Genomic DNA, 24,003 nt, shown 5'->3' on the forward strand with positions numbered 1-24,003 from the left:
GAAGGCCCCTCTGCTCAGCATGAGATGTTTAAAACTGCCAAAGGGTGACATGACTGAGAAATGGAGCTCGACATCTTTCCACCAGTCAATCAACCAGCTCTTCTACCGGTCACATGAGCACTGTTCTTACCCCACATACAGACCCAGACATCCAGATACATACACATTACAGTAAATCCGTCAAGTAGAGAAGCAACTGTGGTAGCTGTTGTTACATTTTGTTGCAGGAGTGGTTTACTTCAGAGGCATAAACAGACAGCACACTGAGTGCCTCTGGCATGCTGGAGTCAGACGCGGCTACGAAATATGTGGGAGGTCATCAGAAATACTAAAGGCACACTGAGTGAAATTCAGGCATCACTACAGTGAGGGGGCAGCTGGATGCAGTTTACAAAGCAGCACTATTTCATAACTGTAGGCAGGTGTCCATTAACCCTGAAATTGTGCAAATTTAAATTGCAAATATCAAATAATGCCAATTTTGAAAGATAACCCAACCCCCTCCCAGTTATTGCAAAAAAGTTTTTACGCTTGCACAAGGTGGTATGTCAAGCAATTAAAAAAAGCTAAAAAAAAACCTGCTAATGTTTTGAACATCCATCAACATGCTTATTGGAATGTTATTGCGAGAAGAAAAGTCACAAGAAAGTTGTCATCTTGCAATTGTGTTTTATCGACATTTAGAAAATATTGCTTAAGTTTTGCTCAAATCTGTAATGGAAACTCGCCTTGTGTTGTGATATTGTAAAAAGTATCTTTGTCTTTATTAGGAAATTTAGATTTTTTCCATCCAACTACAAGTACAGCAGAACAGCTTATGTTCTTATCCTCTGTGCTTCCACTGATTGTGTGGTGACAGTAAAACAACATGACTGACTTTGTGGAAAAGGAGCCCATTTGTATGTACATATAAATGGCTGAATCTAAGGCAGGGGTGTCCTTCTCGCATCATATTATATCCTTGGTGAATGTCTACAAACTGTGTGATAGTCCTTCTATGGTGAAGTTAATGAAAATAAATGCAAAGTGATCTTGCTTGATTAGTCAATATTGTGTTAATAGTATATTTTGAAAGACAAGCCAAGGGCCATTTAAAATCGGCCTCAGGGCCACAACTAGCCCCCAGGCCGGACGTTGGACGTGACTGTTCTAAGGTAACAATAACACAACGATTCTTGGTTTCAGGTTATTCTAAACTAATGAAAACATAGTTATGAACATATAATACAATTGGTGCCAGTAAAAGCCCCTAAATCGTACACACGGGACCTTTAAGATGTAGCATCTGCAATTCTTATTTGCTCTGGCAGAATTATCTGTTCTCGCTCCAGTTCAAATAGCCAACCAATTATCTCATATGTAGAGGGTTTGAAAACTGACAACTTGCAGGGCCTTTGCGTTTCACACAAAATAAGTAATGGCGTCATCTCTGGATTGTGCACCTTTGCGCCGAAGGTATGATGGCAAGCAGAAATTAAGCTTAGTAAAGAGACATTTTTGAAAACAAATTAAATAGCTGCAGCTGATGAGAAACTTTCTGTTTAAGTACTACTTTCAAAATTCAGATGGCAAAAACAGCAACACTTGCTCACAGATACATTGATGCTACATCATCACAGCCCATCTCTGCTATATGTTACCAGTATATACTAAACACCTTAACAGTAAACAAACAACAGTCATTTTTTGTGTTTTAAATGTTAAAGATTAAAACAAACCAACACAAACAAAGGATTTCATCTTCAATTGGTGTCATGTTATTTTTGGTTGACAGATAATGACTTCCTCACTGCATAGTCTCTCTGAAAAACAGGTGTGTCTGCCGAGCAAACATTATTCCATCTGGAAGTGACTTCAGCAGCAGAGCCAGAAAAATCAAGCTTCCGCCTACTCACTACAGAAAAGCTTGCATTCACTCAAAGGGACTCTGCTACCTTTGCCTTTTTCTTGCTCACTTTGCCTTTTTCTTGCTCACTTTGCCTTTTTCTTGCTCACTTTAATGTGTTGCTTTTGACGTTACAGCAGCAATCTTATCACTGTGTCCTGCTGGCAAAAGTACAGTTTACTTACATTGCCTAGTCATATAAAAGAGCCTCTGTGTGCTTTGGGTTTTATGGTTTTTCATCTGTCAATACGCTGCACAGTGCTGTCAGTTTTTGCATGTTTTTGCTGCATAGGAAGAAGGAAAGTTGGGGAATCTGTCTGCAGAAGCTTTTATATTAGAGCCTCATGCATTTGCCAAGACAGAAAAATATCCCACTCTGTAACCTATGCATGGCTTTTACTGATGTGATAAATTAGTCAGAGGTGTTCAAAAGTTCTTAATTATGTAAAAGGGATAGAGGATCTCTGAACAGAAAGACTGTTGACATTGTATCATTGATCTGTAGATACCACAGACTCTGAGGACAACAAGACAGCAGAGTGAGTGCTGGTGTCAGTCAAGCATTTAAAAAAAAAAATCCAGTTTATCCAGATAAGTTTTTATTCTCACATGAGGTGGTCTTTTAGGTGAATGGAAAAAGCCATATTTCGTAAAACTGCAATGGAAGCACTTTTTTGGCTTTTCTAGCTCACATGATGCTATGACTTTGTGCTTGTCAGTAGAAACTGGTTCCCTCATGATGCAGCAGGAGCTACAAGAGCTGTTATTGTGTCACATAACTCTTCAAAAGTTGAGTGGATCAGCCAGAAGTTTTGAATCCAAAATTCCTCTGTGAAATCATGGACTATCACCTCCCAGAAACCCCTAATGTGTGGCTGCTGCCATGTATAAGGAGCTTGCCTTTCCACTATCGCTCGCATAACAGGCCTATGTCTCCTTGGATTGGATATAATGAGCTAGCACGGTGGCTGCAATAGAAATAAACCTGCTAATGTTTTGAACATCCACCGTCATGTTTTTTGGAATGTTATTGCGAGAGGAGAAGTCGCAGAACATCACTCAGTGTAAAGGCAATCATCTTGCAATTGTGTTTTATTGACATTAAGAAAAAATCACTTAAGTAAGAATGATGTAAGTGTAGATCTGTAATTGAAATCAACCTATACTTTTAGAGGAATTTGATTTTTTCAGTGCTGTGGACACAAACTTTTTTTCAAATCAGACCCTGGCGGCTTTTATATGTGGTCCTAAATCGTAAATTTATCTGATCATTGGCCATGTGATCACTGTTAGAATGCTCATATTGAAATTCATTGGTTTACCTATTCATTCATTGTTTTCCCCACATTATACTTCACAGCACAGGCTGCTTAAACGCTGCAGGTGCTTCAGCCGTACTGCGTGCTGCAGTAGGCTGCCCCAGTCGCCAGACAATGGAGCTCAACTGGCAGGTGCTTTCTGACGGAACAGTCTGTCATGACAGCATTGTTGTATGGAGCAGACAGAGATTTTTGAAAATAGCCCTGGACATCTTATGGTTTTTGGAACTGTTCTTCCATGAAATCCTCCACATTGTTGCCCAGACACTACTGACTCCTCTGCAGGCCGAATCCACACCACCATGAAACTTTAAGCAATAGTTGCCAATACAGCAAATGAAATGAAAGCCGATTCATAAGAGAGGCCGTTTCCCCGAAAGCAATCGGCCATTCTTCGGCAAATACAAAATTACACACAAACAGAAGCACATGGCTAATTATTATTTAGAATTACATCATCAGACCTTCCTACTTTGGCAATAATTCAGGAGAAGAACTATATTATGTTATTTATTTTTCTCCCAAAATGCATGTTTTTTTGTTTCAGCACTCAGATGTGAGACATTATTGGCTACATGTGAGGCGTTTAAGGGCAGATATCCGTTCACACTGATGTCAGATATGGGTCTCTTTTTTAACCCTTAGGGCCCAGACATAGATGCATTAATAGATACATTAATATTGTATATATACAAATATAAAAATACATTAATTACATAATAACATTAATTATTTTCTACTTTCAAGTTTATTTTTTAACCAACAGCAGTCCTAATCATAAATATCAAATATTTATTAATTTTAAGAATTTTAACCCTTTAAATGCCAGCTTTTTGTCATGATGCCACTGTGTTTTAGATGAAAAAGAAAACACAAGTAATGAATTATTTTCAACATACGACATGCAAAGTAGATTTTTCTTCTTTTTTTAAAATTATTATTATCAAAACCTGGGATATGTCAGTGATTAGCAGATACATTAATTATAACAGTGCACCTTATGGAAAAAACATGCACTTTCTCCATATGCCAAATATGGTAAAAATGATGTCATCAGGTGGAAAATAGTAAAAATTACAAAGTCCGAGGCCCAGAATGACACCCAGAAATATTACAATGCATGTTTTTTATGCTTTAATGGCTGTGGGGTCAATAATTGCAATTTCAATTGAGCATTTTTTTAACCTAACAGTATGAATGTAACAATTTTGTTAACTGTGTATTTTAGACTTGTTGTAGGAGCTGAGCTGGAAATTTCAAGATTAAACAAAAATACACAGTCTTCCCAAACTGCATGCCATAAGCATGAACACAGCCCGAATTATTATTATTAATTAAGTGCCAAACATTATTGTAAACATTTTAGGCAGAAAACCTTGATCTGGGGAAATAATCGTAAATAACCATTAAGCCATGTAACGTAAAAACATAGTCTTAACATCATTATGCCCTTCTGAATCTATTTATTAAACACCCCAGACTAGGTTATGTGCCTGTCATCACCTCTCTGGTCAACACTGGTTCGAGGCTCTCAGACGATTTGACTGTTTTGGACAAGGTAGCCTCGCATTAGTCTAACTTAATGTGACAGAGGAGGGAATCTCAGGAACCAAAATCTTCATAGATGGAGCCCTGAGGCTTGTTCCTCATTGCAGCCAAACTGACTCTGAAGTGGAAAACTGCTCTTCACAGGTGTCCAAACACAACTCAAAGAAATTGTTGTGTATTTTTAGGAAACTGTTTTCACCATTTAGCTGCATTTCTATTGAAAAGTTTGAGAAAGGACTATCCCCAACTGACATTTTCTCCTGTGACTTCACATTCAATCAGCCCACTTGATAAAAATAGGAGAGGCTGCGGCTGGGAAATATCCCTCTCCTCAATAATGATAGAAAAAGACCCAGAATTCAGAAGGGAAATTACAGTTTGACAGTAAAAAGATAAGTGTGTCTCAGTGAATTCTTCTCAGAAAGCCTTTTTGTCTCTGCCCCCTGTCCTATGCAGTCTTGCTTTTCATTAGAGGTCTGACAGCAGTAGTTTATTGAAGGAGACGCACAATGCTTTAACCAGCTGTTTTGTTTGTGTTGACAGATTCTTGAAGAAGCAGCTAAAAGGGCAGTTTTGGGAGCAAACTGTTAAGTGTGGAAAGAACAGGAGGAAAATTCTAAGAGAAGTCAGTTACTGTTTCGATGAAATGCTCTGATAGAGGAAGGCAATCAGAGGTCATCAGCGTACAGTTGGGAGGGGATCAGGAGATGGAACCAGCGAGTGTGTGCCCTCACAGAGAGGGGTTTTGCATTATCAACAGTGATAATCACGCCAAACAGAATGTGTGATGGTAGTGGAACAATTAGGCCCGATGGGTGTCTGTGCATATTTTAGAGATGGGATGCTGAAGAGAAAGAGCCAGTGGTGGAGGCTGCTGGATAAACTCCAGCTGCCTTCTCTTGACAGGGGGTTAGCTTTGGATAAGAAGATGATGCTAGAGCTCAGTGAAGTGGTCGCTTCTTTGTTTTTTAAAAGAGCAGGGCTGAGATGCACTGAGGAAGTTATAGCCTGAGACCAATTAGGAGAGCATGTGGTGCAGCTTTTAACAGTAACAATGGGCCTTATCACCAACTGTTATTAAGAAGAAGTTTCTTCTTGAAACCCACAGTTTACACAATGATTCTGAAATTCACCAGTGTTTTCTTATTTAGGATTTGTTCTTAGGTATTTTTAATTATTATTATTGTAAACACATTTTGCTGACATGTTTGTGCAGAATTTTTGGTTATTGGGTAATTCTCATGAACATGGTGCATCTCTTTTTGTGTAATATAGTATATCCTCTACTAATGCCCCTAAACATAACAGCTTGTGTGCCTGCAGAAGTACCTCCAGCTCAGAGTTATGTTTTTTTTAATGGTTTTAATGGTTGTGTTAATCCTGTGCTCCACCTTCTTTAGACTTTAGTTTGGGCATTCTTAACTTCATTCCCTAAACTTGTTTTCTGCTTATTTAATTTCTGTGTGCCCATGGCTCTACAGTCTCATGGCCTTTCAGGGGGGTTTACCTATGCTAATTAAGATCAACTGGCTGACGTGGACCTTTCTATGGACCTCTTTCAAGAATCAATTTGAGATCAAACTTCGAAATATATTAGAGAATGAGGCCTAAGGACTCGACTTAGGAATAGTCTCTGTTACGGTCTTATGTTCTTTAAAGGCCATTTATGAAATGGATGAAAAAAACACTAAAGGTTCAGAGGCATTAACAGCCACCTCTGCCAAGAAATCCAATAGTTGAGTGGCCATGGTTATTACACTGATAAACGACAGAAATGAGTCAATGAGTGGATGAGCCTTTGACAGCAACTGGAATGTACAACTAATTGTGCCTGTGGGCTAAACCTAGATATAGTTATGATAACACTGCACGCTGTAAGACTGCCCAGTTCTCATTCCATGGTTAACAGTGTATGCAGAGGTTAACAGTGCATGCGAATAAATGTCAGGTCTGAGGGGCTAATACAGTCTGAATTAGTGACACTGAGTCATTGCCCGACAGCCTTTTCACTACACTGGGGGAGACTGAACTGGCGCATCACCACCAGAGCTGTGCAAATGCCAAAAAAATGAAGCATTGTTTATATGCTAATCCCAAGCATGACACCAATTGTGCTGCTCTTTCTGTTTGGGTGGAATTTGTCAAGCTTTTTAGTAAGAAAACCTTACTGTTGTACAGAAGGGGAACAACTCCAAGCTTACTAATATATATATATATTAGTATTATTATTATTAGTATTATTAGTATTAGTATAGTATTAGTATTAGTATTATTATCTTTTTTAAAATAAATATTTAGCTGACCAGCTGCAGAAAATCCATGATACCTGGGTTATTTCTTGCATCATTCTTGCTTTGACTTTTTAAAATGTAGCTCTGTGGAAAGGTCTACAGAGGGTATTTTGTGATATTGTTGTACCCACAATTCTCAGCTGTATGTGCAGCAGAGAGATGTCACAGAAAAGCTATTAGAGCCAGGCTGGCAGTGAAATCCATCACTGGTGGGCTGAAGGACTAATGACTCAGAAATCCTCATTGAGAAGCATGTTTATTTCCTCGTTCCTGCAGGAAGGAGCATTATCATTTAGGCTCACATCAAACATCTCTCCATCAAACCCACATTTAGAGCCAGTTCTCGGGGGCTGATTGTACATCCTGTTTGTGTCTCAGTAGTCATGTATGTACAGTGTTTGCTGTGGTTATTTATGAATGACAGGAAATGCTACTATGAATACTCTTAACTTTAGAGTGATGCTGGCTGGATTGCCATGACATTTTGCACAGACTTCCATGTCCCCCACCCACAGGATGTCTTGAAATGGGCAATTTCAGAAGGGTGCCTGGTAAAACAAATCAAGTTGGTGGATACATGGCTTTATGAAAGTAACACCAACAACTGTCAACCAGTAAGAATTTGATTGAAGAAAAACATATCAACCAACCAATCAACCGACTGACCAGAAGGTGCCAGCCCTTCTGGTTACCTTCAAAAAGCTTTGCATCCTATCAATACGGTGTGTGTGTGAAAGTGTTTGTTGACTTTAATTACCCCAAAATTCATTTAAATTTGCCAACATAACACAAGTAATTCCTTAAAATTCTGCTATAATGATTAATAATCATGATTTGCAGTAGACATAGAGCTGTTAGGTGTGATAGCCTTTACAATAGTATAAAAATATGCAGTAAAGGCAGCTAAGAGACATACTGCTCCCCTGACTAATGTAACACATCCCGTAACACAGCATGTGTTAACACACAGTTAATTATCACTTTTAATTGGACTATTTACTCTTCCTGCCTCTATAAAAGCTTAACATTACTATATCCCAAAGCATTTGCAGACAAAGCAAAACATTGAATTCACATATGATTAATGTGTAGTTCCCATCCTCTTATCACATACGGAATAAGGTAAATGAACCTCACTCCCAAAATGTTGCTGCTGTCTGATGTAGCGTGTAGAGGTACAACTAGTAGATAACATTTGGCCTCATTTTGCATATCTCTGAATGGATTCTTCTTTGATAATATTTACGTCAAACATTGGTCATAATGCCATCAATTTATTGAAAGCCCTGTTAACATTGTTGAACAGGGCTACAGCCACATAACATATTAATCATGAAAAAATTGTAAGCGGTCTCAACGTTAGGTTTGTAGAACATTCCTCTCTTGTGAATTTCTGTTTTGATCATAAATGCCAACTCACACGTCACCAATTCAAACTACCGTTGAGAAGCTTTAAAAGCAATTATCTTTATCACTCCATCCACAGCTTCTTTTTTACTGCACGTATTCTCTTGATTCCTCACAGTTCTGGGGCAAATCCTCACACATTCCCATCGTGTTCTGATGGCCCACTTTTCGCCTGGCAAGATAGAGCTATAACTGTTTCTCTGGTTCACAGCAGTGTCTTGTAATAAGACTCATGATAGATGCATCACATTATACATGTGTATGCCAATAAACCAGTCCTTTTCTTATTTGAATTAGTTTAATTGTGTGTACACTTGGTTATAACTTTTAGGGTCAGTATTTGTTAAATTTTAAAATGCTAGTCCTTTTACTTTGAAACAGTAGGCGGGTTTCCAATACAGATTTGTGCAAAACTTAAATGATACTTTCAAAATCTCGATAAAAACGATTGCAAGATGACTGCATTTCCATTGAGTGATGATATGCCACTTCTCCTCTCACAATAACATTCAATGAAGCATGCAGACTGATGTTCAAAACATTAGCAGATTTATTTCTATTGCAGCCACCACACTAGCCGTCATTATTTCCAATCCAAGGCCAAGTAGGCGTATTAAGGACCCATAATGGAGAGGTGATAGTCCATGATTTCACAGAGGAATTATGGATTCACATCTGGATGATCTGTTCAACTTTTGTAGAGTTATGTGATGCAATAACAGCTCTTGTAACTCCTGCTGCATCATGAGGGAGCCAGCTACCAACAAGCACATAGCCATAGCATCATGTGACCTATCAAGGCCAAAAATGTGTTTCCATTAAAGTTTTGTGAAATATTCATTCTTGGAATCACCTGAAATACCACCTAATGCAAGTGTAAAAACTTCTTTGCGATGAATGAGGAATGTTTTTTTCAAAATTGACGTGTTTCAATTTGTGCAATTTGAGGGTTAATGGTAACCTGCCTTGTGACCTCAGAGGGCAAAAACTCTTCACCCTGGAGGGAGTTTTACAAAAGATTTGTTTTTCAGTGTCCTAAAACACATAGAGAAAACTATGTTTTCAAATAAATCTTGTATCAAAGACAAGACAGCAGTGATTAAAAGGATTTTGCTTCTGGGTTTTTGTTTTTTTTTGTTTGCTGCAGATAAAAGAGGTAGCATATAGTGTTTTGCGCTCAAGTATATATTTATATTCTTAGACGGTTTGATGTATGTTAGATTGTTTTCTGGGTTTTTGTTTTTCTATTTGCTGTGTTTTTCCTCCCATGCTCCTTTGCTGTCTTTCCCCTCCTTTGCCCATCTACACACTGCTCCCACAGTGTTTCCCAATCAGCTCCCTGCCTGTTTTTCTGCCGACTCCCCTTATTACCCGCACCTGAGCTTCTCCACCCCTTCTTCATCCCCCTCATTAGATTTGTTTGTATTTAAGGTTTTCAGTTCAGTCTTTGTTGGATGGTTTTGTTCTGCGATAATCAGTTTTACTTTTACTACATGAAACTTTATTATTCTTTCTACTGTAGTCTGTTTCCTGCAGACTCCTGTGTTTGAGTCCACCTGCTCCACTCTTAATGACACTCTATGCTGTATTGTTCCTTGAGGCATCACTCTGACATCGTGGTGCCTTTGTGATGGTCGACCTGTCCCCTCATCATCTGTATTGTATGATTGATGATTATAAGAGTCTGAGTGAAGCATCCTAATCACTCTGAGATATTCTGTCACTTTCTATTACATGTTCGCTGTCTCCTTCAACTGCCCACGGTTACATATAAGATAAAAACCCTATTTTAAAGCTGCCAATGAGCTACCACAGTAACAGCAATTGTCCGACCATATGCTGATCCATTGGTTCCACACCTAAGGAGATGAGCTATTTTGATTAATTTTGTGGAGTCTATGTCCTCAAAATGTATTTTAGATATATATATGGGTGCAGTAAATTGTGTCATATGCTTGTTATTTCTTTCACTTCTACTGACCAGTGAGTTGCTTTGAGGCAGATGTTGTTATGTTGTTAGTGAAGTTATTTCCTCTTAGAAATCATGAATTGTTCTCCAAAGCTAATGAGTGTGATGACTGCTTGCTGACTGTGACTTAATGGGAGAGAAGTTTTTTTTTGAGTTTCATGTTAATGATACAGAGCTTAAAAATAAGCCACATACATTTACTTCTTGTTTTCACCCTTTAAGCTACAGGCCTGTTATCATCTTGTGGAAAGTTTACCTCATAAATGCAGTTCATTGCAGTCTTTTCCTCACAACTGTGTGATATATCTTGATTTAAATCACAAGGCAGGTTTCCATTACAGATTTGAGCAAAACCTAAGCAATATTTTTGAAATATTTTTGCAAATGACTGCATTTAATGATGTTCCACAGCATTCGAAGAAGCATGATGATGGGTGTTCAAAACATTAGCAGGAATATTTCTATTGCAGCCGCAGCACTAGCCACCTTCCTACAAATAAATAGCTTTTTTTCTGTTCACTATTATTATTATTATTATTATTATTATTAGAATATTAGAACTTACAATGACCCTTACAGGAACGAAAACATTGTTTCATGGGACAAATGTTTTAATGATATAACTAAAACTTGCAGCCATTTTTAAAAATCTAAGTATGCAGAAAATGTTTTAGACTTTTTTTTTTCCTATACTGTGGACAAGCATATATTCACTGTACTACCAGCGTTTTTATATATATATATATTTTTTTTTTTTTTTGGGGGGTAACATGCAGCAAAGGGCTGAGGGTGGAATTGAGGGTGGAATTGAGCCCATGGCCACTGCAGCAAAGACACAGCTTCTGTACATGGGGCATCTGCTCTACCAACTGAGCCACCGGTTGTCCCATAACAAGCGATTTTTATACCGCTGTATACCTTGAGAGTGGTATACTGTTGCAACCCTAGTGTGCATATGTGTATCCCTTCCAGACATTCTGCGAGCCGCTTTTTAAGAACAAGTGGATTGTGGAAATTTGTAATATTCCATCATTGATTCCAGTATAGCTAGCACCTTATTAAACTGGAATACTGACATCCTGACATAGTCATGTAGAAACAATTATTCTGCAGCTCCATTATCAGCATGCAAAACTCTCCTTCCTCTGAATGTTTTCTTAGGATTGGATGAACCCAATATTTTGTATTTTTTCAATTAAAAAAAAATGGAAAATAAAAAACACAAAATCAACTTCACTGCACAAGTGGATTTTGTCTTGTATTGAAAATGTTTTAAATAAATATAAAAATAATATGCATCGACCTTAGTGTACAAAGTTCCTGTGTAACAAAAAAAAAATACACATACAAAAAAATAGACTTGGTGTGCAAAAGCCTTGAAAATGCAATAGCCTGCATTAATCTGTTGGTTTAAAATGGAATAATAATGATCCATGCCAAAATACCCACTAAAATAGCTGTAAATGTATAAAGTGACATGATGTGCTTCATTATTTTGAACACCTGTTCATGAACCTGTTCACGAACTGTTCATGTGTGTTTCGATAAAACCAAAACAAACATCAGTTTATGACTTGAAAGAAACAGACTGAGAGAGTCAGCTGAAGTGGCAGGGGTTATGACTTGAACTGTGTGCAGCTCGGTCAGGACACTGAATCACTCTGACACATTAACCAGTGCAACCACTCAGACTGCTGGGACAAAAGAAAGTAATCTGCTTATGAAGCCAAAGACATCACCTCGGGGCTCTTGTACCTTTAACCTGCTGTTTTTCTCACACACGCACGCACGCGCGCGTGCACGCACACACACACACACACACACACACACACAGTCTCACGCTGTCAATGGCATTATGTTTCCACTCCTCTATAAAGTGATACAATCTTTTATTAATGGTCTGGTCTCCTGCGTTGACATGGAGACCGTTTTAATGATTAATCTGAAAGGAAAGTGCCCATTGTACACAGGGGACTCTTTTGATTGTAAGAGAACCACTGTGTTGTTTTCAGTTAGAGGCACGTCTCAAATATCTTTTTAATTATTTTGTGTTTTTCTACAATTACTTTTTTCGCTTCTGCTGCCTCGACATCAGGCAGCAACATCTTCACTGTAAGCGACTGCTGTTAATTTACAACCAATCTCCAACAGTAAAATACTTCATGTGAAACGGTTGGGTGTAGTTGTTAGCAGTGCATTGTGGGTTGCTCCACTTGAAGTAACAGAACGGAGGACCTTAACAGTATGCTGCTGTTTTAGATGATGGGTATTGCGTGGACAATTTGGAGCTCGGTCAGAGGTTAATTTAAAGTTAGTCTTGTAATTCTAGCATTAGGTGAGTGCTTTTTTTTCTCAGTCAATTTTCTTTTAGAAATATAAATGGAAATAATTTGCCATCAACTCCCAACGGACTTCAGAAACTAAAATCTACACATTAGAAATTATTTAAATTATTTTGTTTTTGCAGGTATCTTCTTCATATTTCTAAGAATGTTTGATGTGAAACTGATGCCCAACAGGCTGTCTCGCTAGTTTTAGTGTGTCATTTATCAGTGAGGAGGAGATTTTGAATAGCTCAAACAATATTTACGATCATTTTTTGTTGATTTATTTTGGTAACATTGATATAATTTATCAATTATATCATTTGCATCTGAGGAAAGAAATTCTGGTTAACCCAGTAATTAGACACCAAGAGGCTAGCATTGGCAGAGGAAGGCAGCAGTAAAACAGAGCATTAGATGACTGGAATGTTTCCCATATACTGTGGTTAACACAGGAATATGCTGCGTTTCATTTTTAAAGTATTAGATTGGAAAACGTTAAACTTGGACACTATAAAATAACGATTATATTGCTGGTGTCTGTGCTGCCACTATTTTACTGTATGTTGTAGAAATGCAGAAATATACCATATTTCTGTTTTACAATACGCTTTAAAAAATATCTGTAAAATTAACAGTAAAGTGCTAAAAATCATGGAACTGTAAACAGAAAAATAATGAAACAGTAATATTTTGTAAAGCACTGAACCAAACAAAACCTTTCATTTTAAAGTAAGAATATGTTAAAATAATATTTGTTTGTAAAATGTGTAAGCACAAGAACATTGTCAGAAAAAATAGTACAATTCTGTTAAAATTAAAACATGACAGTATTAAAATAAGGGTTTTTGTGAGGTAGTTTTTTTTTTCCAGAAAGAAAGGGTATTACATTTTACAAATTCATGTTATGATTTAGATATATATGTAGCCTACAGTGGATTTTACAATGTTACATTTGAATGTCCCTTAATTTTCTTATTGATGTTCAATAGATAACGTTTTTGGCATCAGTATTATAGGACATTTACAAAAAGTTATTTTACTTTACCATAACAACTATTTGAAATTGATAGAAAAACAATTATGATTTTCTAATGTGTAGACTTTTGTTAGATTATCAATTTAAACTGAGGTTTTTACAGTAAGGTCACTGGTGATGGAACTGAAGAAATTCAATGGACAGTGTGAATTTTACAGTGTAAAAATGTTGTAATTACAACAGTTTTAAATTGTAAACTTTACAGGTTGTTCTCTAAAGTTGTTCATCTTCACTATATTTTACAGATTTTTTTGGCAACAGCTGCCAGTTTTTTTGTTTGTTTTTTTCCCTAAAAACAGCAGTCTTTTTTTAACAGTGTAATAGGCTGTAAAGTCTTTCGACAATATAGATACTGTATAATTGCAATATATTGCTGGCCTCTGTGCTGCCAGCTTTTTCCTGTTATTTTACAGTGAAATTACTTACAATTTTAGAATGATTTCTCTTGAAACCATGTTTTAGATTCATTCAATAAATCCATCTCATGTCATTCTTATTGTCACATTTGCATTTTCATAATTTATCCTAATCTTTTCTCTGAGTTTATTTATTAACATTATTTTTTACTGGGAGGTGATGGAATATTTTTTTAACAAATGCAACACAGCAGGATTGGATGATGTTAACAGGGTCACACCTTGTCACCTGTTTTTTTGGAAAGTCTTCCCATCGCCGTTCAAACCAATAAACCCTCTTCATAAATCTGTCGAGGCTCCTGTAGGGCTATACTGAGATGCCCATCGAAGTGAGGAAAAGGTTCATTAGTGTTAATTAGAAATTTCAGGACATGCTTTCTCTCTCCGCAATCGCCTCAGTCTTGTAATTAGAGGGACCAGCGGGGGGAGTAATGCAGCTGCGATCGGTGTGGGGCAGAGACGGAGGTAGGGGGCACTGGGGAGCAAGAAAGGGGGAGGAGGGAGGGCAGTTGGTGGGAGTGTTGGTGAATACTAACAAACTTGCTCTCTCCTTGCAACAAAAGAGCAGATGTCTCCTCTGAGTCAGTGTGTCCTCCTCACACACAGCCGTTTTTTTCATTTGTGGATGGCTTTGTTGCTCGTCTAGAGAGGTTTTTACCCCAGTGGTGAACTCATGGGAAGAAGCATGCTTCAAACTTTAACCCTTTAAGCCCTGGTGCAACATCACTTTTCTTATAATGCTTTGAGACAACTTTTACAAGTATCTTAACCTTTGAACCTCAAAGCAAATTAATGAGATTTCTTTCAAAAACATGGGAAAAAAGGCAATGAGCAACTTCATAAGAAATGTTCCACAAACTTCAAGATTTAGAAAATTATTTCTTAAAATCCGGGGACAATTGTCTCGTGAAAAAGAATATTCATAATTCTCATAATTAAATATTTAAAATTATGTTATAGAATTATTATAATTAGTTATGTTCTTGTTTTTTTAAGATTATCACTTTTTTTGGCTTGTTGCCTTTATTAGTGACAGGACAGCTCAAGCATGAAAGGGGGAGAAAGAGAGGGGATGACATGCAGCAAAGTACGTCTGTACATGGGGCACCCGCTCTACCAGGTAAGTTACTGGGCGTGCCATTTCCTTTTTTTTTTTTCATTCTTTTGCTTTTTTTAAACTACTTTTCAAGTAATTTTCTTGTACTTTTCATTAAGTTCTTGCTATTTGTTTGCTATTTATCAAGTAATTTTCTTGTACCTTTCACAAAGTTTTGCTAATTTGTTTTTACTACTTTTAACTTTTTTTTGCTATTTTTTTACCACCTTTAAAGTAATTTTCTTGTACTTTTTACTTATTTCTTGCTAATTTTTCTTACTACATTTCAAGTGATTTTCCTGTACTTTTTTATTTTTTCTTTTTTTACAAATTTCTTGCTTTTTTGTACTACTTTTTTCAAGTAATTGTCTTGTACTTTTTATTGATTTTTTGCATTATTTTTCTACTGTTCAAGTAATAAAAAAAAAAAGTTTTCTTCCTATGTTTTTTGAAAGAAATCAACTCAATTTGCATAGGGTCCAAAGGATTAAAAGCAGAGATATTTTTAGCTTTCATTTTGTTCTTTTTGTAAGCACCTGACTATCTTGATTTAGATTATGCAGGATCCTTTTTTTTTTATAGTCGACCAAGAAATTTTCTTTCTCAAGGATAATCTAGCTGGTGTATCCCCCCCACACACACACACCCACACCCACACACACACACACACACACACACACACACACACACACACACACACACACACACCTTGACTATGGAGACAAGGTTCTTGCATGCACGACGTTGTGATTAATCAGGTTGCTTTAGAAAACTAGCTGAAACAAGAATACCTAAGAGGATTTAAACACAGTGATTAATAGAGGCACATGAAAACAGTAGTTAGCGAAAATCTTCCACCATATCTGTTGTTATTTATGTATTTGTTGTGTATGCAATTGTTTGTAACCCTTAAAAAACATATATGGGTCTGAGCACACCACAAAGATCCTTCCTCATTTTACTCTGTTAGCAGGCACTTCAAATTGGTTTGTAATGTCACAAAGAGGGAATAATCTCAAAGTGACAGTGGCAAGGACTCATGAAGCCCATCTGTCTCACTACAGAAAGGTCAGAAGCGAGAGCACCAATCGGCATTTGGTCTTGGCTGTTAAGCAACAAGCCCGGCATCGACAGGCCTTTGTCCTAATGAAGTACCTTTTATCTGCAGCCTGAGTAATGACAAGAGGAGAGTGCTGCCAGTGACACTCCTGGTTGCCATCACAGGGCAGACAAACTGAGAGAGAGGGGACGGAGGAGTGAGACTGTGGTTATCCAACCTTGACCTTAGCCTGACCTCCTCAGGAGCCATTTTGAGGGCTGAGGCTCGAGTGTCCGTCAGCTCAGCTAACGGTATTAGATCAGAGTTATGAATAGGACTGGATGTTGCTTTAAAATGATAGGTTTCAGGTAGGGCTGCAAATAATGATCATTTTGATAATTGATTAATCGGTCAATTATTTTTTCAATTAATCGATGAATCAGATTAAAAGAAATAATAAAATAAGCATTTTTTCTCCCATCACTTTGCTCAAAAACATATTATCATTGACAACAGTGCAAAAAGTGCAGTGCTTGAACATCCCTGAGCTGTCAAAATAACATTAAATAATAAATAACTACAAAATCAAATATGAAACAATTAAAAAACTAAATGTTGACAGCTTTTACAACATACCATTACATTTCCTTACTTTGAATCAACAAAAAACGACATATGTTCAGTTTGACTTCAGCCTCGCTTAACTGCAGTGTGTTTCATGCTTGTGGTTTTCACACATGCAGCGTTGCAACGTCGCTGCTGCGTCACGGCCCGCAAATATTAGTTCTGTATTTCCACATTTATAAGCACAAATTCCTCTCATTTATGAAGTTGTGCAAGGTCAAGCTTGCAGCTGATACACAGCGGAGATGCTCCTGACAAGTGCTGCTAGAAAAACGGTGAGTAATAATCACGTGACACAACAAATGGATCATTTTATTAGTTGCCAACACATTTAATAATCAATTATTATCGATTCGTTGTTGCAGCCCTACATCTGACAGGAAAGTGCCCATTGTACACGGGGGGGCTCGACGGATGTTAGAAAACCAATGTGTTGTTTTGAGTTGGAGGCACGTCTGGAAGATCTTTTCAATTATTTTGTGTTTTTCTGAAATGACCTTTTTGGTTCTGCTGCCTAAACATCAGACAGCAGCATCTTTGAATGATGTCTCTTGAGAATCATTTTTGAAATGTATTATTTCATTAACACATCCATCTCCAAGTCATTCTTATTGCTACATTTGCATTCTCACAGTTTGTCCTGTTCTTTTCTTTGTTATTTTTTTCAATCTCAGTCACCCCCTGGCAGTTGTCTGTAGTACAAGTCGTAAACCCCGCCCCTCTTAGTTAGTATATGGGCCAAATTAAACACTCAAAGTGCACGCCAAATAAATTTTTCCCAAAGATGGTGTCTGTCACTAAAGGTAGTTTTCATCACCCTGCTGTTTGTTCAAGTGATTGTTTTAATGATAAGTTCAGTTTTAATGAGTTATTCAATTCTACATTGTTTCCACTATGATTGACAGCTGTGACAACCAATCCATGCACTCACATTCAATGGATCTGCTCACAATTAGTGCACTAGAGTAAAGGGCTCTCTCTTAAAGGACTTAAGGGACGGGTGTTTAAGCGGGAACTTACTTACATTATCAAATAGACAACAACATACACACATTTTTTATAGTATATGTAGAATAAGCCTATAATTTTGTTCTAGTTTGGTGAGTATTGATTTCTTTTGACACAGCAATAGAGGTGGGTTTGTGCATTTAAGGTTATAAATATCAATTTGCATCCCCCTACCATTAAGTGGGAAACTTATTGAAATTCTGTTTTCATCATTTTAAATGCTATTGTGCATTTTACTATTGTCTCTATTTGCAACTGCTCGGTCTGCTTTGGGCATTTGACAGAAGACCTGTCTCTGATTACTCTACCTGTCTCGCTGCAGTGATGCACACAGTTGGAATCATCCAAATTAATGTACTTGTGCTAATACTATGTGCATCCCTCAACTGTGCAACTGTTTTAATACTGATATTTTCATATCAGTGAATGCTATGGGACGTTTCAAACGGTGCTACAGTTGGATCTCCTTAAGAAAATTTGTTACAGTCTGATCCAAATGTTCTGGTTGGAGCAAGGATGTTCAGCCATGCTATGCAGATTCATTGTTGTGAACATGAAAAAGGGGGATCAGATATTTATGGGACACAGTATTGGACGTCCAGGCTTCTTACTGTACTGCAGACAAGGAGACTCCCTCATGAAGTTCAGACACAGAGTATTAGCAAAACCCCAGTGAGATTTCGGCATATTTAATCCATCCGTTCTTTGAGCTCCTCTTTTAGCTGTGGACAGGGTTTATTCCAGACACTTCAGATGGCTCCGACTGTGTATTAATATTGGATGAATCTGAGATATCTCTGGCAGGGTTTTAGAAGAAAAATCTGAAGCACATTCTGCAAGCAGGAATCATTTCTCGTGTTTGAACTCAGGATAGTAACTTTTGTTTGTTAAATCTTTTCTTTGTTTGGCCACATGTTCAGATATGTTTGTGATTTATTGTTTGTTGGCACGCAGGCTGAGTTTTTGTTTTTCTTCGGTTGTCTTACAGCGGGATGCAAAGGGACAGTATCTGTTTGACCTCATCTGCCATCACCTCAACTTACTGGAGAAAGACTATTTTGGCATCAGATATGTGGATCCAGATAAACAGCGGGTAAGTGTGTGTGTGTGTGTGTGTGTGTGTGCGTGCGTGTGTGTGTGTGTGTGTGTGTGTGTGTGTGTGTATACATGCATGTGTGTGTGTGAACATGGCAGAAGATCTATGTGCATGCTATGTACCTTTGTTTCATATCAGTATTTTAATAAAGTATTTTTAATATGATTAAAGTCTTGTTTTTTTAAGAAACCAAAAAATATCTATATTATGGTGCACAATACCCTTCTGTGTGGTGCTGCATGTTTTTCCCCCTGTCTGCGTGGGTTCTCTCTGGGGTCTCCAGCTTCCTCCCACAGACCAAAGACATGCATGTCAGGTTAACTGGTGACTCCAAATTGCCCATAGGTGTGCATGTGAGTGTGACTGGTTGTCTGTCTGTATGTATCAGCCCTGCGATAGTCTGGCGAATTGTCCAGGGTGTACCCCGCCTCTTGCCCAAAGACAGCTGGGATTGGCTCTAGCTCCCCCGCAACCCTTACAAGGACAAGCGGTTACGAATATGAATGAATGAATGGTGCACAATACAATTCAGGTCCATGTCCCAAAATAAATCACAAACATTAAAGCTAACTGAGATATCATAGCTTTTCTTGTTTTTGTTAAAAAAACAAAATCAGTTAATTTTCTTTCATACATATGTATACACACACACACACACACACACACACACATATATATGTGCATATTTATACACACCTACATACATATATTCACATACATACACATACATGTACAGACATAGGTACATGCACCTAAACACATGCAAACACATACATATACACACTTACATGCATTTTATACATGTTATACAAATGCCTGTCTGCACAGGTGATGCACAGAAACCCAAAATACCAGAATGAACCTGAAAATGAGCATCATAGGTCCCATTTAGGAATAGAAGTGATTGGATGTGAACTGAGGATGACTTTTCACACACATAACACGTTGCTCTGTGTATATTAAAATCAGTGTGGCTATACTTTTAAAAATGGATTGGGTTTGATTTAGCTGGAAACCTGAGATCGTGGGCCAGAGTGAAAAGTTGTGTTCTTCAGCTCCTCTTCTTCATGCCGCCTCTCAGGCTGAAGGTTGCTCCATCCATCAGGCTCCTCTGCTGTGAGCCGTGTAGTAGCACTGCTTGATTCATGAAGTATTCACATGTTCACAGATCATGTTGTAGTCCTGCAGACAAGAGCCAAGTCCTGCTGATGCTGCATTTCCTATGCTGTCACTCAGGACTATTTTGGTGGTTGTTGCTGTGGGTGGGCTGAGTTGGTGAGAAGGAAACCTAGGAGAAAAATGGAGGAAGAATCAGGAGTCTGTATGTCGTCTTAAAGACACAAAACGCCTGTGTGGCTATCATCAGCAACAGGAACATCTAAACCTGTTATCTAATCTGCCGCCCTGCACTTATAGTGTCCAGAGACACCTCATGTTTTTGAATAAAAACCCTGCAAATTCTTAATATTTGATGCAGATTGGGCATTTTGCATATTGCTCAAATAATGTGACACAGTACGTGGCACAAACAGGTTTCCCCAGAAAACTGTCAGTAGTAACAGCTGATTATCATGTCAGCTGATATTGAAAGTGTCAGCTGAATGATTTAATGTGTTGATTACTCAGAAAGGATTTTTTCTGAGTGACATTTCATCATCTGCATTTATCTGCTTTTCTTTCAATGCAGCACTGGCTGGAGTTCTCAAAATCAATTGCAAAGCAGATGAAATGTAAGTACTTTGAGTTTATGTTTATATTCATGGTGATAAAATGCTTCATCTTTAACATGAATTCTGCACTGTTGAATGACTATGTATATCTGATCCATATAGTTTACATTTACAAACAGAAAATTAACAAGTGCCAACACTTATAACTGATAAATCATTTCAGTCATCTCTTCCATCATTTGCTGATTATGGAATATACTGTATCTAATTTGCTCAACTACCAAGCATTGTGTGTAAGTGCAATTTGAGGTACTTTTTACAATTTTGTTTTTTTTACTCCAGCAAGTTTGCAGAATAGCATTTTACACATAAAACCACTGCTGAGCTCATTTAAAACAATGCATTATTTGAGATAAAATTATTGTACAGTGCTTAAAGAAGGTAAAATCAGAAACACAGATAATTTCTCTTACCTGCAGTGCAAATTATCAGTCCAGACTTTTGACATGATTTTTTGACATGAGTTGCAGAGTGTTGGAGATATTGGCCGTAGAGATGTCTGCCTTCTCTTGACTATAATGGAACTAGATTGCACTCGCCTTGTTGTGCTCAAAGCGGCAAAATGATAATAATAAATAAATAAATGAAAAAAAACTGAAAAAGTCAACAGCAATGTCTTTTTCCAGAAATCATGCACACTTTCTGTGCTGTGAAACAGTTGGTGGGTGTAGCTCATTAGAAAGAAAGTAGTTCATGAAACTGCTCACAACAAGGTCTGTGAATTATCCTGAGTAACCAGGTCATGAGCTCTGGAAAGAGACATTGTTTATTTTATTTTATAGCACTTTTTTTTTTTATATATAATTGAGTGAAGGCACACATCTCCTCGACTGATATCTCCAGCCCTCAGAAACTCACACCAAAATAATCTAGATTGATAAATAGCACTACAGGAATGAGAACATATATATATATATATTTATATGTGTGTGTGTGTGTGTGTGTGTGTGTGTGTGTGTGTGTGTATATATATATATATATATATATATATATGTATATATATATATATATATATATTATTGGGGGGTAAACTGTCCCTTTAAGATTAGCTCCACATTGGTCAACTACACCATTTAATGTGTGACATTTTATAGAGTAAATAATTGATAGAGAGAACATTTTTTATGAATTTATATTGAAAAAATATAAATTAATTAGTCATTGTTGAATTTATTTATGATAGGGATGTTGCAAATTGATCGACAGACAAACTGCAATTGAGTTTACCTGTGTCGGCACTAAAATTGGATAAAACATCGCATCTCATTAAATCAATACATGCAACATAATATTTATGCACAAGATGGCACAGTGAACATGATCCCATAATGCCACAGAGTAACACAAGGTAGCTACAGTCCACAATAAATGAATAAGTAAAGAACAAAAATATGCAGAGAAGAGAACTGATGAAGACAAAAAAACTGGCTGCTGCCCTGATACACTTTTTGATTTTGGAGTACTCTTTTAATCCTGCCTGTGTCTAAGTCTCACAACTGTCCCTTTCTGTCTCCTGTTGATTCTTTGATCTCTTCCAATGAAAAGATTCCTGTCTGTTTCTTAATTGTTCTGTGTGTTTTTCTTGCAGCCCAGCCTCCATTCACCATGTGTCTGAGAGTCAAGTTCTACCCTCCCGAGCCTGCCTCTCTAAAGGAGGAGATCACTCGGTAAGGCCCTACTGTTTTTACTTTCTTTTCACATGGGTTGATAAGGGCTCTCATGCAGCGACAATTTACCTTTGTTTCAATTTAATCCTTTGAAACCTGAAGTGACAATCAGCTTTCTTGTGTTGCCTTCAGGTATCTTTTACAGTCATTTAAACCTTTGAAATCGGTACATGTTGATGTTTGTTTGTTTTTTCAAAAACATGGGAAAAAGGCAAATGTCAACTTGGCATGGAATGTCCCATAAATTGCAAAAAAAAAAAAAAGAGTTAAAAGTGACAATAAAAAGACCTATAAATTATCTTTTAAAAAGGTGAGAATTATAAAAGAATAATCAAATAACTGAGGGGAAACAGAAAGATAGTGATATTTATGATTATTAGGTTATAAACAAACATATGTTAATTATTGATATTTAATTTTTTGTTTTTTATTTTTTTGTATTTCAGCACTTTTTCCTGTTTTTGTTGTGCTGATTACAGGTCTTGTTACCTTTTTAAAACCAAATTCTTGCTAATTTTTGGGTCATTTTTGTTAAGTTGCTCATTACCTTCTTCCCATGTTTTTGAAGGAAATCAGGCAATTCTCTCAAATTTCAAAGGGTTAAAAGTAAGGATGTAAAGACTGCCATCATTTGACAAACCTGTGAAAAGCAGCTGTGCTCCATCCTTGTTTTTCAGACTTTCCTGTAGTGCAGATTGAGCTCTAAAATTTTTAGACACAGCAAACATGTCTCTTTCTAAAACATTATTTATGGGCCTTCATAATTAAAATGCCTGAGTACTTATGATGAATATTACACAGAACACAGTTTGCGAGAGGAGCTGTGAAGCCAGGAGGAACGTAAAAGCCTTCATAAGCAGCTTTTGTGTATAAAGGCACACTTCTTTTTCTTTCTATGGTAATTCTTCCTTAATGTGTTGCTGATTCATTTGCAGAAAGGTGAAAGTGTCAAATTAAAAGCGTGAAGAGCGCTGCGTTTACACAGCCTTCAGATAATGCTGACAGCAGCCAGCTGCTATATGTGTGCATGTACAGTTTACTGATACATTCATCAGTGACAGGAGTGAACGGAGGCCACTCTGTCTCTCCGAGCTGTAATGAGATGAAATGTGCACCACATGTAGAGGGTGCATAATGAACAGGGCGTGCAGAGGAGATAGGGGGCAAAGGGTGCTGATGGAGAGTGGAGAGTAAAAAAGAAGGGCGAATGAAAGGCTGTGGAGTGTGGGGGAGAGGAGGAGGGAGAGTGATACATGATGATGAGAGTGGAGAGGGCTGACCACAGAGAGAGGGAGAGGGTAAATAATCATTCACACACGAGGCTTGGTCAGCGCGTGCTCAAGAGGGACAGCATGTTAATGCAATATGAGAATTCTGTAAAAACAGGCAGCTTTTCCATTAAATACTGTGATGCCTCTTGGTGTTGTAGGCTTTTTCTCACAGCAAACATTGAGACTTGTCATAGTAGAAAGAGCACAGATGTTACTAGGTTTCCGTTGCAGATTTGCGCAAAACTTGAGCGATATTTTCAAAATGTGAATAAAA

At 37.4% G+C, this 24,003-nt stretch overlaps 1 protein-coding gene across 4 annotated transcripts in view; it reads left to right on the plus strand.

The window, feature by feature from the left end:
• Positions 1-24,003, plus strand: part of frmd5a (FERM domain containing 5a) — a 98,782-nt gene that overhangs the window by 47,748 nt on the left and 27,031 nt on the right. For all 4 annotated transcript variants that reach the window (XM_042496926.2, XM_088080594.1, XM_088080593.1 and 1 more), the window contains exons 2-4: positions 18,954-19,058; positions 20,749-20,791; positions 22,380-22,458. In XM_042496926.2, coding sequence (XP_042352860.1) covers positions 18,954-19,058; positions 20,749-20,791; positions 22,380-22,458 — 227 coding nt within the window. The remainder of the gene's footprint in view (positions 1-18,953; positions 19,059-20,748; positions 20,792-22,379; positions 22,459-24,003) is intronic.

This window comes from Plectropomus leopardus, chromosome 7, assembly GCF_026936395.1.
Source record: "Plectropomus leopardus strain MGB_pleo_1.0 chromosome 7, ASM2693639v1, whole genome shotgun sequence".
Taxonomy (NCBI): Eukaryota; Metazoa; Chordata; class Actinopteri; order Perciformes; family Serranidae; genus Plectropomus; species Plectropomus leopardus.